Source organism: Sapajus apella, unplaced genomic scaffold (genome assembly GCF_009761245.1).
Source record: "Sapajus apella isolate SASKATOON/1434 unplaced genomic scaffold, GSC_monkey_1.0 scaffold115, whole genome shotgun sequence".
Taxonomy (NCBI): Eukaryota; Metazoa; Chordata; class Mammalia; order Primates; family Cebidae; genus Sapajus; species Sapajus apella.
In genome coordinates, this window is record NW_022437055.1 from 498,055 (window position 1) to 517,537 (window position 19,483).

At 52.2% G+C, this 19,483-nt stretch overlaps 1 protein-coding gene across 1 annotated transcript; it reads left to right on the forward strand.

Moving 5' to 3' along the window:
• The first annotated feature begins 3,054 nt into the window (after window positions 1-3,054).
• SASH3 (SAM and SH3 domain containing 3) lies at window positions 3,055-18,305 on the forward strand. The gene is made up of 8 exons (XM_032260168.1): window positions 3,055-3,310; window positions 10,860-10,955; window positions 11,316-11,462; window positions 14,083-14,224; window positions 15,449-15,597; window positions 15,744-15,953; window positions 16,106-16,256; window positions 16,748-18,305. Exons 1-8 carry the CDS (start codon window positions 3,254-3,256, stop codon window positions 16,936-16,938), a joined length of 1,143 nt encoding a protein of 380 aa, XP_032116059.1. The 5' UTR covers window positions 3,055-3,253; the 3' UTR covers window positions 16,939-18,305.
• Window positions 18,306-19,483: the final 1,178 nt, after the last annotated feature.

The window sequence follows — 19,483 nt, forward strand, 5'->3', positions numbered from 1 at the left end:
GTATAATAATTTTCAGCTAGATGCAAGGGTCGGAGGGGAGTGGAACGAAGAAGCTTTGGGGCCGGGTGCAGTGGCTCACACATGTAATTGCAGCACTTTGAGAGGTAGAGGCAGGAGGATCACTTGAGGCCAGGAGTTCTAGATCAGCCTGGGCGGCTGAGGTGGAAAGATCCGGAGCCCCAGGAGTTTGAGGCTGCACCAAGCTGTGACAACACCACTTCACTCCAGCCTGGGCAACAGAGGGAGACCCTGTCTTGAATTAATTAATTAATCAATTCAACTCTGGGGAGGTTTTTCCAGATATATAGATATCTCTCACTATCCAAACTCTTACTATCTCAAATCAGAAATACATCCACTCAGAGAGTGAGAGATGCTTTTGTACATGGTCTGGATCCCACCTGTCCTAAATATCCCACTCATGATCATCTACTAAATAAGAATTTCTTGGGGCATGCTGGTGTGGGAGCTGCCTTATCTGAATGTGGCCCACGATGACCTTTGTGTCTTTGGTAGTCCTCCATCCATCCTCTGAGGGTTCAGATTGATTTCATCAGTGGAACCCCAAAGCGCACGTGCGTGCGCACACGCGCGCGCACACACACACACACACACACACACACACACACACCCTGCAATCCTGCAGTGTTGGCGCTAAATCAAGGTTCTTCTGCCCCAAATCTATACTTCAGGGTACATCTTTAAGTTAAACTACTTGCCTCCGGTGTTTGTGGTGGGATTAAACATCCGTCAAGTGTTTGGCAAAGAACAAGTGCTGGGCAAATGTAAGCTTGCCACCCCACCTAGGATGTCAGTTCCCAGGCACAAGGGACCCTGATGGCTATTTATTTTGTACCTCCTCATGGGGCTCAGCAGAAGGCTGTGCCCACAGCAAATTCCTAGGTCCTGCCTGTTGGCCCATTATCAAGTGTAAGATGACCTTGTTCACTGAACTACTGACTCTTATCACTTCCTTAGCTGAGGGCTCTGTGTACCTGGAACAACATAACCTGTAAAATGCAAGTATGTTACCCAGAAGGGAACATCTATTAAATACATGTTTAAGAGTCATTAGCCAGCAAGGACCTGGCCTGTTGGGATTGAGCCAGGGGAATCTGTTAGAAGACAAAAACGAAGGGAAGGCAAGTCCCAATGGGGGTCCTGGACACCCCGCCTCCACTGGCTCCGCCCCAGGTGGCGGGAAGGAGGTGTTGCTGATCAGAGGAGACAGATCTGAAAAGGAGAAAGGAGGGAGCCATTGAAAACACTTGCTCCCTTCTGTTCTGGGAGCTGGTTACCTCTCTGTATTTCTCACCGAGGTACCCTCACCTCCCCCTCGCTACCTTTTCCCAAGACTTGCCAGCCCTGCGCCCTGGTTTGCTGGTGGCCTTTGAAGGTTCTGTGGTTAGTGTGTGATCTTCAGTCGCTGCCTGGGCTGAGCAAACAGGAAGCGGGCACATCCTGCCAGGCGGCCAGGGACGCAGCCGCTGCGCAGACCCGGAAGATTCTGCGAGCTGCTTCCTCCCTCACAGCTCTGGCTCCAGGTGCCACTATAGCGGCATCCCCAGTCCCAGAACACTCTGGGGCTGCCCTCCTGCCCCCAGTCACACAGAGCCCCAAAGGTCTGATGGATCCCCTACATGGCTGCCAGGCTACTGCACATGCCGAAAAGCCTTAACCAGTTACCATGTTCGCTCGTGCCCCTGGGCGGCCTGGGAGGGACTTTCAGGGTGAAAAACACAGGCCAGTGGGGAGGAGATCTTGGGGTGTGGAATCTCTTCATGAGTCTGCCTGGCAGGCTGAGTAGGCCAAAGAATGTATGGTTTCAGCTTAGGGAAGAAAGAGCTTGTCTTCCCTGAGCTCACCCTGAAGGTTGGATGGTCAGAGGGCATAAAGCAGAATCGGGGAGGAAGTCATGAGAACATCTTGGGAACAGGGGTGGACCAGTCAAGGATTTCACAAGTACCACAGAATTGAAAGCCTTAAAAAGGTGCATACCTTTGACCCCAGAAATTCCTGTTCTGCATATTTCTCCTAAAGAAAAAAAACTATGGATGTAGGCTGGGCATGGTGGCTCACGCCTGTAATCCCAGCACTTTGGGAAACCGTGGTGTGTAGATCACGAGGCCAAGAGATCGAGACCATCCTGGTCAACATGGTGAAACCCCATCTCTACTAAAAAAAAAAAAAAAAACGTCTACAAAAATTAAGCTGGGGGGGGTGACGCATGCCTGTAGTCCTAGCTACTTGAGAGGCTGAGGCAGGAGAATCACTTGAACTGGAGAGGCAAAGGTTGCTATGAGCCAAGATCACGCCACTGCTCTTCAGTGTGAGACCCTGTCTAAAAAAAACAAAAACAAAAAAAAGAAAAGAAAAAACTATGGATGTGAATATTTACCATAAGTATGTTCAATGAATAATTTAAGCCAACCCAAGTTCATCAGCAGGGACTTGGTGAAATAAGCATGGCATATCCACACAATGAGATGTTCAGCAGCCGTTATAAATCATGTCGTTGAAGAATATTTCATAGCATGAGAAAATCTTAAAGATACTGTATTCAGCCGGCTGAATACATGGCTGAGGGATGTCAACTGTAGAGGTGAGGACAATGGCTGCAAGTGTGCTGATGGCAGCGGGGATGGCTGCAGGCCTGATGGCTGTACGGTGATGGCTATAGAGAGGAGTAATGGTAACAGTGGTGATGGTCACAGGGGTGATGGTAATGGTAGTGATGGCAATGATGACCTTGACGATGTAAGTTGACCAGGAGCATTGATCCAACAGGCAGACAGATGGTTCAATTTCTGGTTTCTGGAGTCTGGTCAGTGAGATAAAGGGCTTGGGTAGGCCATATAATGTTGAGTTTGATTGTCCATCTCTGGGAAGATGGAGCAGAAGGGCTGATGATGATTGACATGAGACAACAAAGTAGGGACTTTCTCTGACTGTTCAACCCAAGAGCCGTCTGCATTAGAATCTCTGGAGACTGAAGCTTGGACTTCCTTCCTCCCTAGGGGCCGGCAGGGGCTGCGATTGCTGTAAGAGCAGGTCACGTGGCAGGGCTTCCTGTATGCTGCTCCCGCCGGGTGTCCATGGCCCGCACCCCCAAGCTGCCACTGCAGCAGTCAGAGTGGCAGCTGAAGGCTCAGTTCATGCCGTGCCCCCGGGCAGTACTGGCAAGGCTGAGCAAGAGTCCTCTGCATCTTGACACCTAGGAGAGCAGAGACAGAGCCTCCCAGGGTGAAGGATCATGCTGCGCCGCAAGCCCTCCAATGCCAACGAGAAGGAGCCCACTCAGAAGAAAAAGGTGAGGAGCATCTTTTGGAACTCACATCTTCCTTTCCTCCTCTGCTCTCTTGACCCATCCCCTCCAAGACTCTTGGAAGTGGGAAGAGTCAAAGGCCATATCTGAGTCTGTAGGTGAGAGCCACTCACCTAGAGGGCAACGGGACAGAGACCCAAAGGTTACAAGAGTAACCAAAGTACAGAAGAGACATTTAAAATTCTGAAGCAACAGAGTTACAGAATAAATCCTTAGAAGTCTAGAGTCATGCAATTCAACCCTACAAGGATGGGAAAAAAGATCTAAAATTAGGGGCCAGAATCTTAGACTAGAATTTGAGAATGACAAAATACAATGCTCAAGCTGAACCCTAAGCCTATACTTAATTCTCTCTCCTCTACGCTGGTCCTGCCGCCACTTCTGTCCCAGCCATGGCCTCTCAGGAGCCATCTCACTCAAAGGGCCCCTCTGGGCTGCCCAGCTTGGAGCCATGATGCTTATAGGACCACCCTCCCACCCCCCGTCTCCACTTTGGCCGTGGCTCAGACCCTGCCCACTTGGCTCAGTTCTGTGGTAGCTCCCCAGCCCCACCCGAGATGGCGCCAACCTGGGGATGGGGCCTGAGGCCATTCCAGGCTTGGGGAAAAAGGAGTCCAGAAGTACAGTGGGATGCAGGGGGCATGCAGATTCTTCCTGGGTAGGGAATAAGAAATGAAGCTGAGGTGGTGAGTAGGAATGAAGCCGGAGGAGCGGGGATTTTAAAGGCTGGGAGGAAAAGCAGCTGCCATAGATGGCTGAGGTGTTCATCCTCCTGGGGCAGAGGCTGGACTGGAAGATTCCCTGAAGCTCTGCCAGATTTAGGATTTTGTGGTTGGATTTGAGGATTTCCAGATTTCTTTGGTTGGATTTGAGGATTTCTAGACTTAATTCTTTAATTCGATTGAAGGATTCTCCCAGGCAATCAGCAAGCATATCCTGCACATCCAGTGTGATGCTAGGACGGTCCCAAAGCAGGCCCGAGCTAGGTCCAAGAGGCCCAGGCTATCCCCCCCGCAGCTTTCCCTGGAGCTCAGCCCAGGTGACCTATGGCGAAGAGCCTTGCCAGGGGAGCAGTTCAGAGATGGAGGCCAAGGCAGCTGAAAGATTGAGACTCGGAGCACTGGGGTGTGCATCCTGCCCCAGCTCTCAGGTCCTGGGGTGGCTGCCACTTCCGGCTGTATTCTCCCCACCCCAGCTGCTTCTCTAAGGTTGCAGTGGTGGTGGGCGGGGGAGGGGGGAGGTTCATGAATCTTCATACTGGCTATGTCATCCTCATCCAAACCCTGCATGGCTCTTGGCCCAGCAGGCCTGCCATTGGCTGCCACTTTTAGGCGAGCAGGGCCACTTCCCCTTGCTCTCTTGCTGGTGGGGGTGAGAAACAGAGACTGCTCTATAGACACCACTAGGCCCCAAACCACAGGGGCGCTGAGCTGGAGAATAATGTGAAAAAGAGCTGACACTTTGACAATGGGACCCTGTGCCACATCAGCAGGACGTGCCCAGGGGCACACAGAAGCCAGAAGTCCCCTTTTTCTTTCCCAGCTTCAATTACCCAAATTCTGTGTTTAGTAGGCAGGTGAGCCTCTGGCATTTCCCCAGGCCTCTCCCAGGAGAAGCAAGATAAGTGGCTCTCTGAGGCCCATGTCCTTTAGGGGGTCCTTTAGGGGAGGGTAGTCTGGGCAAACCCCACCCCAACCCCTGTCAGAGCTGATGCCAGACTCCAGAGCTGGGATGAGCTTGCCTCCACACACTCTGCTAGCCCCAGACTGTGGAAATGCCATCTGAAAAGCCAAGCTTCCAGAAGGCACAGAGAATCTTCCCCAGGCCCAGAGGCAGCAGGCTGGCTCCATCACTGCTAGTCCCTTCCTCTCGAAGACTGAGATAACGTGGTGGAGAGGAAGGCACAAAGGCAAGAGAGACCTCTCTCTCCTGCCCTTTCTTCTCCTCCTGGGCCTGCCAATGGAGAATGTACCAGGCAGGGGTCAAGAAAGCTGAGCTGGAATCCTACCATGTTCTAGCTGTAGGACCTTGGACAGCTCATTGACTTCGTTTGGGCCTCAGTTTCCTTGCCTCTGAAAAGGAGGATAACTCTTCATCTGTCCCCTCAAGAGGTTGTAGAGCTCACCCAAAATAGATGTGAGAGTACCCTGTCGCATGTATGCGTGTGCACACAAGGGGGTGCCTCCTGTAGGCATGGGTGGGGATGGGGAGATACTTCGAAAAAGAACGAGCCATGCCCCAGTTCTGGCGCGGAGAACACAAGACCTAATGGCACTAAGAGCCACCACTGAGTGAGGGCTCATGGGATGCCGCGCACAGTGCTGTGCATCTCTTAGCTTGTTCACTCCCCATGACAACCTGGTGAGGTAGGGGCAGATATTGTCATTATCCCTATTTGACACCTAAGGCTCACAGAGGTGAAGCAACTTGCTGAAGGTCACCCAGCTAGGAAGCTGCCGAGCAGGGATCCAAGCCAAGATTTGTCTGACTCCAGAGTCTTGATCCCTTCTCTCTCTCCACTCTCTTGACCAGCCTGTTGATCTCAAAGGCGCTAGAAGAGTCTGATGAGCATAAAAGACTCAGCCCATCAGCAGGAGAGCTCCGTTGGGCAGACCCAGATAGCTGTGGAATGAGTGACCTTCTCAGCCACCGGAGCAGAGGAGTGGGAGGGCCCTCTAGAATGGTAGGGCCAGGACATGGCATCTCCCATGGATCATGAAGGATTGGAGAGGCCCCAGGGTTGGAAGACAGACCCCTTAGCTGCACTTTGGAGATTTTCACTTCCTTCGAGTTCTTGCTCTGCATGCCCTTTGATCTCATTTCATCCAAAGGCCAGTATTGAGGTATAGGAAGTGGAGAGGGGATTTTCCTGGACTTGCTTCCCCTAAGGAGTCTCCTACTCCACCACATTCCTTCTTTCTCCATCACTCCTTTCCTACGGCACACCTCTAGCATGACCCCCACGCCCCACCAGCATGCACTTTGTATTTTCAGTGGCTCCTCACTGCCCACGGGATACATGTCCTTGGCCTGGCTGGCAAGAGCCTTCCATAGCGTTTTCTACTCCACCATCCACCATCCCATCACCACGCTCTCAATGTCTCTAACTTTCATTCCTGTTCAAACCCTTCAGAGCTCCGCCTGGAGAAATCCTGCCTCCCCTGCATGGCCCAGCTCAAATGCACCTCCTCCACAAAATCCCGTCTGAGTCCTTCCCCCTCTGCACTCCCACCTGTTTTCCTGGGAGCTCTGTTCAAAAACCACCTGCATGCAGTCAGCGCTGCAGTCAATCCACTGCTAACTTCTACACTGGTGAGGTGGAGCAACAGCATGAGCTCCGGGTTTGGATGTCTGCTCTTCCCCAGACCAGCTGTGTCATCCTGCCTAGGGCACTTCATGCTGCATCTTGGTGTCTGCATCGAAGTGTGAATACGATGCGAGGTTGTGATGAAGCTGGAGTGAGCTGGCACACATGAAGCACTTGGCAGGGTGTTGGGCATGCGGGAAGTGTTTCGCCCCTCATTGCTGGAGTCACACACACACAGAGGCAGGGCCGGTACCCTGAAGGAGCAGAGGGTGTAGCTCAGGAGACCCCTGGGGAAAAAGCCAAGTTTGCTCAGGAAGCAAGAGAAAAGGATGCCGGCTGGGGCGGTGTGTACCTCTGAGGAGTTGATCGGGGCGTGGTTTCTGTATGGATGCTGCCTTTTAAGCTGGAATTGGAAAATCTTTCTATAGAAGTATAGTATCCATACAGAGAAGTGGATAAATCATAATTGCGCCAGCCAATGAGTTTCAGTAATGTGAACACCCCATGTAGACAGCACCTAGATCAAGAAACAGAACACTCTCAGAAGTCTAGAAGCTTCCCTCATGTCCCTTCCAGTTACTACATGCCCCCTTTCCCCCAGGGCAATCACTGTCGTGACTGCCAACAGCATAGGTAAGCTCTGCCAGGCTTTGAACTTACAGGGGGAACCATATCGTGTATACATACTCTTTGGTGGCCAGCCCCTTTACTCAACCATAAATTTGTGACACTCATTCATATTGTTGGGAACAGTTGTACTTTCTCATTCCTGGGTACTATTCTTTTGTGTGACTCTGCCACCATTAATTTACCCGTTATACAGATGGGCATTTGCGATTTTTCCACTTAAATTGGAAGGGGGAGAAGCTACAGCCGACAGAGAGAAGGGCAGAGTATTCCAGCGGGGAAATGCCCAGGGTAAGAGGCTGGAGGTGGGTCGTAGGCAAGAGTAAACATAAACCGACATTCCGCGAGGGACTGCTGTGTCAGACAATGTTCCAAGAACTTATATGCGTACTAGCTCATCTCATCCTCACAACAGCCAGATGAGGTCGGTACTTTTGTCTTTAACTAAAGAGGAAACAGAAGCCTAGAGAAGTTAAGAAACATGCCCAGCTTTATGCAGTCAGTTAGTGGCAGAACCAAGATGGGAACCCTTGCCCTGATGTGAAGTGAGCTTCAGAGAGGTTCGGTCACTTGCTGGAGGTCACACATCCCAGAGTTGAACTCGGCAACGTGAGAGTGCTGAGAAAGCTTGCCTCATGCCCATGCCATTCACTACACGCCCCCTTTCTCCCACGGTGACCACCGTCCTGACTGCCAACAGCATAGGTGAGCTCTGCCAGGCTTTGAACTATAATTATACAGGGGGAACCATATGGTGTATATGTACTCTTTAGTGGCCTTACATTTCAAATGTATTGTATATTAGATTTGAAATACGTATTGAAATATACTCAACAATATATTTTCAATATATATTTCAAATGTAACATACAATATTGAAATATTGAGATATACTCAACAATATATTTCAATATAAATTTCAAATGTAATATACATTTGAAATGTAGCTCTTTCCAAGAGACCCACACATTCCCCTGAGCCATGAAGTGAAAAGGGGGCCAACAGTATATGGTACCACCTCCCCCGTCAGGCATGACTCCCAGGAAGTCCTCACTCCGAAGGGAAGCCAGCAGAAAACCCAGCCAGGCTCAAAGATTTCAACTCAACCCTGAGTGGGGTCATCTGTCCCTGAAAGGCAGTCAAGATATTTGGGGCTGTCCCTGAGGTTAGAGGTAGGCTTGGCAAAATGCCACCCCAGAGGGTCCTGAGACTCAATCACCCAAAGAACACTGTGTTTGTCCTTTCCATCTCACTGGGCTGAGAGCGGCCAACTGGACCCAAGGCCCAGCACCATCTCTGTAATCCTTTGTGATTATCTCCTCCCGCTTTGGACTAAAACTGGGACAGAGGGACCCTCACACAAGGCCTGGGAGCCAAAGGTCTCTCCTCCCAGCCCCCAGACTGCAGATTAATGACAGGAAAAGGCCTTGGGAAAGAGCTGCAATTAGAGGGCAGGCAGGCGGTGAGTTTACTCTTCTCCAACAAAGCCGACTTCCTGCCCTCCTGCTTGCTTTCCAGCCTCACCAGTCCCTAGGGTTTCAGGGGCGACTCTTAGCCTCCTGGTCTGCAGATTGGGCTGAGGGTTGGTGGAGAGAAGGCCACAATAGGCCCCATCGGCCTATAAATAGCAGCCCAGCCTGCCTTCCTTGGGCCCAGGCCAGCCTGATGCTCACCCTCTCTCTGTTCCCTCTTTTCCATGCAGTAAGAGGAGGAAGTTACCCAGGCAGCTGCATCCTAGCCATGTAAGAGGAGAAAATAAATGGAAGGTAGAGAGAAAAGGAAGGAAAGGGAGAAAAAGAAAAAAGAATAGTGGGAGGAGACAACCAAGAAAGGAAGATGGAGAAGATGCAGAGGAACCCAAGTGGTCACCCCGTGGTCATGCCTGCTCCCCACACCCACTTACAGCCTCCTTTTCAGCTCGCCAGGGCAATACAGAGGAGGCTTTCTGACTGAGGTTGCAGGCACCCCCTCATGAGGGCCTGATCGTGCTAGCATCTGCTTGGCCTGACCAGTGACCTAGTTTCTCATCAACTACTTCGCTGTGACTTTTAGGAATGTGTGACCCCTGACCCCCGATTGCTGACTTGGCTTTGGTCAAGACCCACCAAGAGTGCTAAACTGCTACACTGCAGTCCCCAGGAATTTGGCCCAATTATATGTGTGTTAGTGGGGAGCAGGTGATATTGCCCTTGCCCTGGGAGTTTGTCACTGGACACACAACCCCTTTATTAGGAAAGAGGATGTGAAACCTTCAGTGTTGTGTGGGTTTGGGGCTTCAGTTCCTCAAGCCCTTATCTTGGGTGTCTGCAGTCTATCCTATTTTATCTGTCTGGCCATCTGTGAACCCTGGTTCCTGTGTGTATCTTCTGGTCTCGACTGTTTATCTTGATACAGGCTCAGCCTCAACCTCTTGTGTCGAGGGCCCGCCCCTGTTACCTGCCTTGCCCTGGTTTCTGGCTGCTATCTTGCTATGTGCATGCATATACATTTAAGAAAGCTTGGCCAGGCATGGTGGCTCACGCTTGTAATCCCAGCACTTTGGGAGGCCAAGGTGGGTGGATTCCCTGAGGTCACAAGTTGGAGGCCAGCCTGGGCAACATGGTGAAACCCTGTCTCTACTAAAAAAAAAAAAAAATTAGCCAGGTGTGGTGGCTCATGCCTATAATCCCGGCTACTCAGGAGGTCGAGGCAAGAGAATCCCTAGAACCTGTGAGGCGGAGGTTGCAGTGTGCCAAGATTGTGCCATTTCACTCTGGCCCTAGTGACAGTGTGAGGCTTCGTCTCAAAAAAAAAAAAAAAAGCTCATATCCTAAAAACCACCTCATCAACACAAACCACAAATAATAGGTCATGCCTAAAAGTCCAAACACAGGCAAACGTCATGGTTGCCAGCTCACCACATCAGTGGCTAAGATTAAAAGCTGGGAAAAAAGAGAAAATGGTGTCTTTCTTCCACCAAATTAGCCCCAGTCACGTGTGTCCTAAATCTGTGGGCCTCTTCTGTGAGCAAGCCTCTACTGTGGTTTTCCAGAAAGTGTCATGCCAGGTCTTGCTGGCTTCTAGTCGGATTGTCTTACTCTTCTTGGGACACAAATTCATCAGGCTGGAGACCCCCGTGTGTTTGTTCCTATCACTGTGACTGGGGGCCTGGCTCCAAGCACACCCAAGACATGGAGGCCAGAGCCACGGGTTTTGGGAGAGATTTGCTCAGTTACACACCCGGCGATGCACTTGTGCATACTGAGGTGTCTCTAGTGGTAGATACGCGTTTACTTGACTCTTGTAGTCTTTCGCTTCAGGATTCTGGAGACCAAACTTGAGGAACTGGTGGAATTTCAGGCTAAGTCTGAGGCACTATTGATCTGTGAAGCTCTTGAGGTCAGGAGCTTGGTCTGTGGCCAGGGCTGGGGTGAAGAATGGGATGAGGCCAAGGAGCTCCAAGAATATCGAGGACCATTACCCTGGGCTCTCAGGGTAATGTGGCTCTGCCAGCCTTGGGCTGTGGCTGTTGCATGGCAGGGTGGCGGGGGACGCGAGCATGTATGAAGGCCCTTGGACAGCCATTTAGCTCACTGATTACAACGCCCACGATTTTTCCAGCTCTCCCTTCAGCGCTCCAGCAGCTTCAAGGATTTTGCCAAATCCAAACCCAGCTCCCCCGTGGTGAGCGAGAAGGAGTTTAATCTGGATGAGAACGTGAGTTTCAGGGTGTTCTTGGGGGATCTGGCTGCAGGCCCTGGGCAGGGGAGTGGGGGTGGGAGGGAGGAGGGTGAAAAGGAGATAGAATTGTTGGGGCAAAGCCCCCTTTAACACAGATGGCCCACCTCTCCCCATACTAAGAACTCCCCTGCATTCCTTTCAATTACAAATTAAATAGCAAACTATTTATCAATTTGTAGGGCTGAGGACATGGCTGGAGCTAAGAGGGGAAGGGATGGGGGCCTTTCAACTCCACCCCCTCCAGCTTCTGCTGTGACCAAAAGGCCTTGTGTGCCTCAAGTCCCGGACCCAGGCAGGACCACTAGGGTCCCTGGATTGCCTCTTTTATTGTCACAGATTCCAGAAGATGACTCAGGTGTCCCCACCCCAGAGGATGCTGGGAAGAGTGGCAAAAAGCTGGGGAAGAAGTGGAGGGCAGTCATTTCCCGAACCATGAACAGGAAGACAGGCAAGATGATGGTGAAGGCCCTGTCAGAAGAGATGGTGAGGCCTGGGGATGCAGGGGAGGGGGTGTCTGGGGGCCGGGGACAGCTCGGGCAGAATGTGAGCATAACTACCTCAATAGCCACTACTCAGACCCGAAGGTCCTATTCGATGCAAAAAGCAAGGTCACATGGGAAGGAAAACTCACTTGCAGCCTTGCACAGGCAGCCAGGAACAGTCTTGAGGTGGGAGGAGGCTGGCTGGGGAAGGGGTGGAGTTTCAGAAGGGATTCAAGTCTGGCCAACAGAGCTGGGCATGGTGGCTCATGCCTGTAAACCCAGCACTTTGGGAGGCTGGTGCCGATCATTTGAGGTCAGAAGTTTGAGACTAGCCTAGCCAACATGGCAAAACCCCATCTCTAGTAAAATTACAAAGATTAGCCGGGTGTGGTGGCACATGCCTGTAATTCCAGCTACTCGGGAGACTGAGGCAGGAGAATCTGTGAGGCAGAGGTTGCAGTGAGCTGAGATTGTACCACTGCATTCCAGCCTGGGCAACAGAGCAAAACTGTCTCAAAAAAAAAAAAAGAGGAAGAAAGAAAGTCTGGGCAACAGATGCTTCTTGAGGAGACGGGCCTGGGACAGAGGCAGCTGGAAAAATGATGAGATGGCCTGAGGCAATCCATCCCTCAAAGCTTTGCTTTGGAACTAGCCCCTGGGATTGGGGAGGCCTAGGCCTATTTTCTCTCATAGGATCCTTATAAGAGAAAACAGGTTGGGCGTGGCGGCTCACACCTGTAATCCCAGCACTTTGGGAGGCCAAGGCGGGTGGATCACCTGAGGCCAGGAGTTCAAGACCAGCCTGGTCAACATGGCGAAACCCTGTCTCTACTAAAAATACAAAAAAATTAGCCAGGCACAGTGGCCGGTGCCTGTAATCCCAGCTACTTGGGAGGCTGACACAGGAGAATCACTTGAACCTGGGAGGTGGATGTTGCAGTGAGCCAAGATCGTGCCATTGCACTGCAGCCTGGGTGACAAGAGCAAAACTCCATCTCAAAAAGAGAGAGAGAGAGAGAGAGAGAGAAACAGAGAAGACTATCTTCAGCCCAGGAAGGAAAGGTGGCACAGACAGCTGTGGGGCAGGCATGGCCCAAGCAGCTTAAATCACACAGTGAGTCTGGGGTGTCACGGCTCTAAAAGGCAGTGGTATGCTAGAGTTGGCGCATACTGACTTACACCAGCTCACGAGAACAACTGGTCAAACTGTCAGGAATTTTGCAAGCCAGTTGTTAAACACAACCGTTATTAAAAATCAAATTATAGAACTTACAATTTGGTAAATAATATTTTTTTTTGGAAAAAAAAAAGGTACACTGGGTGTGGTGGTATACACCTGTAATCCCAGCTACTTGGGAGGACGAGGCAAGATGATTGCTCGAGCCCAGTAAGAGTGCAGAGCCTGGGCAACATAGCAAGACCCTGTCTCTAAATAAGTAAATAAATAAATAAAAATAAAATTTTGTAAAAAAGAACAAAAATAACACAGCAAATCTTCAAAACTCATCACTTCCTAATTCTTGCACTACCTTTTACTCTTATCAGTGTTGTTGAGGTTACTTGCATCCATAGCATCTTCCTGGTGGAAATAGCGTCGCCCTCATTTCAGACAACACATCCAGTGGCATCAAAATGGTAGCTTGGCATTGGCCGTGGTGGGGGGGTATTTACAACACAGGAACTGGCAACTCATCGGGGGCCAGCTGTTAAACAGTTATCACCTCGCCAGGCACAGTGGCTCATGCCTGTAATCCCAGCACTTTGCGAGGCAGAGGCAGGCGGATCGCCTGAGATCAGGAGTTCGAGGCCAGCTTGGCTAGCATGGTGAAACCCTGTTTCTACTAAAAATACAAAAATTAGCCAGGCATGGTGGCGTGCGCCTGTAATCCCAGCTACCTGGGAGCCTGAGGCAGGAGAATCACTGGAACCCTAAAGGCAGATGCTGCAGTGAGCTGATTACGCCACTGCACTCCAGCCTGGGTGACAGAACAAGACTCCATCTCAAAAACAAACAAACAAAAACAGTTATCACCTCACTGAGGTGTGGTGAGGTGGGGGTAGCTCTGGAGTCTGGCCATCTTGTTTGTGGGTTCCCTTGGGCCTTGAACCTGAGTTCCTTTGGCCTGAGTTTACGAATGAGTACTAAGTAACCCTTGGGCCTTACTCCTCATTTGTAAACTCAGGCCGACAATACCACTTACCCTCAGGTGTCACTGTGAGGACTCAGTGAAATGGCAGGCAGGCCTGGCACACAGAAGCACAGGCAAAAGTAGTTTCCTCCCCAGCGCCACTGTCTACCCAACTATGTGGTAGCAATGGCTAGCCCAGGTTGTGCCACCGTTGTCTTTTCTGTATGTACATCGGCACTTGAGGCTGACAAAAGCACATCTACACGACACCCTGGTTGAACCTCATTATGTTTCAAGGTAAGCGGGGCAAGGACTGTCACTCTCATTTTTACAAAAGGCAGAACTATGGCTCAGAGAGTGCCATTTAGCCTGTGAGTGGCAGAGCTGGGGTTTGAGGCAGCCCCCAGGTCTTCACCAAGCCCAGGCCCATTTCCTTGGCTTCATGCACACCTCAGCAAGGCTCTTAGGGCTTGCCTCCTTCCCTCCCTGCAGGGAGACACTCCGGAGGAGGGCTCTGCCTCCCCGACATCTCCAGACTGCAGCCTGGACAGCCCTGGCCCTGAGAAGATGGCGCTGGCCTTTTCTGAGGAAGAGGAACGTGAACTTCCAGCACTCAGCTGCCAGGCATCAACAGGTGAGTAAGGGATGCGGGGGACACCTGCTGAATCTAGAGGAAAGGACTGGGTTACAGCCTGTGCTGGTGGCGGGCTATCTGGGAGTGGGGTAAGATAAATGAATGCTTACTGTTTGCCTGCTGGGAACATTCCCAGCCCCCTTCACATTAAATCTTCTCAACAACCTCATGGGGCCAGTACTATTATCCCTGCTTTACTGATGTGGAAAGAGTCTTAGGGAGGTTAAGTGACTTGCCCAAGGTGACCCAGTCTTGAGCTCAGATGTACCATAGAGGAACTTTCACTTGCTGTCCCCAGGCCCTGGAGAGGCTCACAGGCAGAGGAAGTCTCAGTCACCCTCTTGGACCAGCCTGTCCCCACCCTTCCAAGGGGAGCTAGAGGTTACAGCTCCCTGGGCCTCTGATGCCCCAAGCTGGGGTGGCGTATGAGGTCTCCAGCTGTGAAGAGTCAGCCTCTTGACCCTAAACCATGGTTGCTGGGCTCAGGGCATCACTTGGTATCTTCTAGAAGTCCATGGGGCAGGACAAGAGGTGCCAGCAGGGAACTCCTCCAGGAAGGGGCTTTGGGTCCCGTAGCCCCACTCAGCATTGCCTTTCTCGGCCCTCAGGCCCATTCCAAGTTTCCTGCTCTTTGGCTCCACCGACACTTCCCTGCCCCCCACTGAAAATCATTCACAATGCCCACTACTCTGCTCTTCTCAAGGAGAAGGCGCCCAGCTGAGTTTCTATGTGACATTGTAACTAAACATTGAGTTATTAAGCAGGGAAAGTCAAATATTAATGCAGCAGGTAGCTTCCTGGGTGGAGGGAGCATTGGAGCGGGAGTCAGGGAACATGGAGTCTAATGGACTGACTCAGTGCTGCCAATTATAAAATGAGAGGCCTTGAGCAGTTCACTTGGTCTGTGTGACCTCAGATTTTCTCATCTGTTCATTGGGGTGTTGGCCCAGTTGGTCTCTGGAGGCCCTCCTAATTTGCCCATTCTTTGGTCAGTGAGCCGTTTCTCCTCCCGTTGTCAACTCTTTTCAAGACCGAGGCCCCAGAGGTGAAGCTGTGCTCCTGCAGGGTAGCCAAGGGGGTGGCTCAGAATCCCTTCTGCAGTGTAAGAAATCCCAGTGTATGCCCTTGGGATTTCTAGGCAGACCCCCTGGAAGGCACCTGCTAGGCACTGTCTCAGCTGTCCTGGGACAAAGGTGAGCCTCTTCCCTGCCCCATCTCCTGCAGGCAGTGAGCTCTGCAGCCCCAGCCCAGGCTCTGGCAGCTTCGGGGAGAAACCACCTGCCCCCGGGTACACAGGGCCCTTCTGTGGCAGGGCACGAGTCCACACCGACTTCACTCCCAGCCCCTATGACCACGACTCACTGAAACTGCAGGTAAGGTCAGCATCTGGGCTTCTCTGGAGCCTGGCAGGCTGCACCCAAAAAGGAAGCTGTACTGAACCAGGCTATGACAGTGTCAGTGGAGTCCAAGACTCCCACCTCCTCTGTCCCCTGCTCCCTTCTCTCCTCTCCCCCCACAGAAAGGCGATGTGATCCAGATCATTGAAAAGCCACCTGTGGGCACGTGGCAGGGCCTACTCAATGGCAAGCTGGGCTCTTTCAAATTCATCTATGTGGATGTGCTGCCCGAGGAGGCCGTAGAGCCTGCCCGCCCCAGCCGCCGACAGAGCAAGGGCAAGAGACCCAAGCCTAAGACCCTGCATGAGCTGCTGGAGCGCATCGGCCTGGAGGTTTGAGCTTGGACCTCACTAGTACCTAGCATCAGGGAGGCACAATTGCCCCAGGGATGGGGACCAGGAAATGACAACTATGCGTAGTTGGGGAGGGCCTTGGCAAGGGCGGCTGGTAAGCAGCTGTGCCAGTGGCCCGCCTCTGCCCACAGGAGCACACATCCACCCTCTTGCTCAATGGCTACCAGACACTGGAGGACTTCAAAGAGCTGCGAGAAACACATCTCAATGAGCTCAACATCATGGACCCGCAGCACCGGGCCAAGCTGCTCACGGCCGCTGAGCTGCTGCTGGACTATGACAGTGAGTGGCTTTAGGAACAGCCTGGCAAGGGTGTGTGCCCGCCAGCATTCCAGGGAGGGGAGGCTTGCCCCGGTCCACACTCTGCCCTAGGACCGCTCTGCAGTGAGAAGGACTTTCCACTTGAATTAGAATTTCAGGGAAGGTGTGTGGGAGAAAGGAGTCGCAGGGATGATTGGGCCCAACCCCCTTTGGGTCAAAGGGGACCCTAAGGCCAAAGAAGGCAAAGCCTTACTTGAGGCCTCAAAGCAGATAAATTACAGAGCCAGGATTCAGGCCCACTGCCTGGCTCCAGCTTAGTGGTGCTAAAGAAGTGTGAGCTCCTGGGCTGCAGAGCTGGCCTGGAAACAGCTCCCACCGACTTCTAAGCCGGAAGTGGTGAGGAGAGAGGCAGGTTGGTGGCAGGTGCCCACAGGGAGAGACTGCCTATGATGCACTTCCCAAGGTCCTTATCCCCACCCCCTTATTCTGTCTTCCTTTCTCGTTCCTGGCAGCTGGCAGCGAGGAGGCAGAAGAGGGCGCCGAGAGCAGCCAGGAGCCAGTGGCACACACAGTGTCCGACCCCAAGGTGGACATCCCTCGAGACTCTGGCTGCTATGAGGGCTCAGAGAGCGGGCGTGATGAGGCGGAGCTGGCGGGCACTGAGGAGCAGCTGCAGGGCCTCTCCCTGGCCGGGGCACCTTGAGGTGGTGTTAGCAATAGGCCAAGGCTGGGCTCCAGCTGCAAAGGCTGCAGGAGGGGGCCCAGCTGCCCATGGCGGCCCAGGCCCAGAGGACTGGCACTGAGCCTGGCCCTGCTTCCCCAGGGATGCTTAGGGCCGCAGAGGCCAGGCCAGGGCCCTACAGGTTCTAGTCTCAGCTAGAGTGGCTGGGGAGTCACCCAAGGGCACATCCCACCTGCCTGAGCCCCACCTTCCACCAGCGACTGACAGCACAGCCCCTCCTGGCACCAACTGCTCCCCCGCCACGGCCACAGCCACAGCAAGCGGGGCACTGGGAGACCCTGCCCATGTCCCTCACCACCAAGGCCCCCAAATCCTCCTTGCCCCCACACCACCTACCCCTGTTGCACTGTTCCTGAAAAGCGGGCCAAGTCAACGTTTCAGGTCAGTCTCAAAACCCTGGGGAAGCTGGCCATTTAAAAGAACCCGAACTGACCATGGGTAAATCCAGTTTCCCTAAGTAAGGACTGAAGAAATTCACTGGTACCATACCCAGTTTCCTTCTCCTTGGCTTTCTTAGAGGTTTGACCACCAAATCCTATGAGACTTGAACCAAGTGGCTTCCTCTTTCTAGGCTTAGGACTGGTTGGGATTAAAATGGGTGATCACTGAAGGCCTTGCCGGCTCTGACATTCTGTGACATTAAACGTCTATTCTCCTGTCACCTGTGGCCGGGGACACCAGTGGGGCTTATCGAGGGGACCAGAGGGGCCTCGATCTTTCGAGTGAAATGGCTCCTTGTGCTCACCCACTTTATCCTTCCTCGTGTAACTCAGGACAGCTGCAACTTCCCCCAGCTTAAAACAATGCCCAAACCTCCTACGATATGCACCCTCCCCTTCCATCCCTGGCCCCTTCAAACGAGGCTTCTCACAAGGCTAATCGCAAGGTGGTCAGGCCTGGTTTCCAAGGACAGAATTGCCTCTCAGAAGCCAGCTGAGGATCTGGGTCCAGAGTTGGCCACTTGTGTGGGTCCTCATGAGCAAAGAGAGCACTAAACTTAACATTGGGGATCCACCACTCCAACTTTGCTTTCTGAAGGTTTTGGTGTACACTGAGCCCCAGAAGGAAAAGGAGTATCTGCGAGTGGGGGCCTCCCTTGACCCCAGTACCAAGTCTGTGCCCTGAATCCCTAGAGTAACGCGTCCCTGGTGCCCAACCAGCCTGGGGGCAAACAGTGTCCACTACATCTAGAACTGCTGGCTAAGTGGACACATTTCTTGACCTCCTACCAGGAACTTTGGTAAAAGCTAGCTTTGGGGAAGGGGTTGGGTGTAAATATGAGGGTGGAGGGAGACCAGTTGGTAGCAATAAACATGGGTAGAACTAAACTACTGTCTCCGGTTATCTTTTCTATGGGGAGAGGGATGGGGGAGGGGCAGACCGGTCTCCTTCAAAGCTGGTATCAGCAAATTGTCCCTCATTGTCCTTTCAGGGCCATCTTTCCCTTCCCTTAAATGTTCACTGCCCTTGACTCTGCTGACCTAAAGCGCCAGTCTGAAACCCTAGCTGGCTCTGCCCTTCCCTCCAACTAGCCCTCCTCAGAACAAGTCTCAGGCTCCCATGGCACAGGCTTTGCTGAGGTCCAAGAGGCATAGGAAGGAATGGCTACTTCCCTCATCCAATAACTGTTCATTTTAACAGGACCCTTGAAAACCTTCACCCCTGTGAAGAAGGGCCCGCACTGGGGAGCTATCCAGGGTCTAAGAGGGGGAGATTTGGGGTCAACATGGCCTTTCCTCTGAGAGCACCTCTTCCTGGCCCCCACCCTGTGCCCACTAAAGCAGTAACATCTCTTGGGAGGTGGGATAGAGACAAAGACCCCCAGTTTCCTTTCTGTTTCTGCCAGAATTAACTGCATTGGGCATTAGGGAAGAGGGTTACTGGAGGGAGAGCTGCCGCCAGAGTGAGGACAAGGCCACTCGATTTCCAGGGCTTGTTCTCAGCTGCGTTCATCCCACCGCCCTTAGTGACTGGGGATGCCAGGAAACTGCAAGCATGATCCTTACCAAAGATACAAGAGCCCTAACAGCTTCAAAGCCCCAATGGGCACTGAATAATTGCAGTCATTTAGGGAGCACATCCACTTGTGCCAGGCACTGGGCACTTTACATATAGCATCTCATGTCATCTTCACAGTGTCCCCCTGAGGTAGGTGCCCTCACCATCCCAGTTTACAGAGGAGGAGACTGAGGGTTGGGGAGGTTGAAGAAGTTGACTAGAAAGTAACAGAGCAGGAGTCTGCCTGACTTCAGAGCCCATATTCTTAACTCCTATGCTACACTGCTTCTCCAAAGGCCTCGTCCAACAAGCATTCAAAGGTCCTGGGCACTTTGGAGGGCAAGCTGACCCTCTGACCCAGCCATTTCCCTTCTAGAATTTAATCAGCCACATAAGTGCAGAAACAGCCACATAAGTGCACAAAGACTTATGGACAAAGATATTCACAGCAGCTCTGTCTGTAGCAGTAAAAAATTGAAAGCAATGCAAATGGGGAATTAAATGCTTT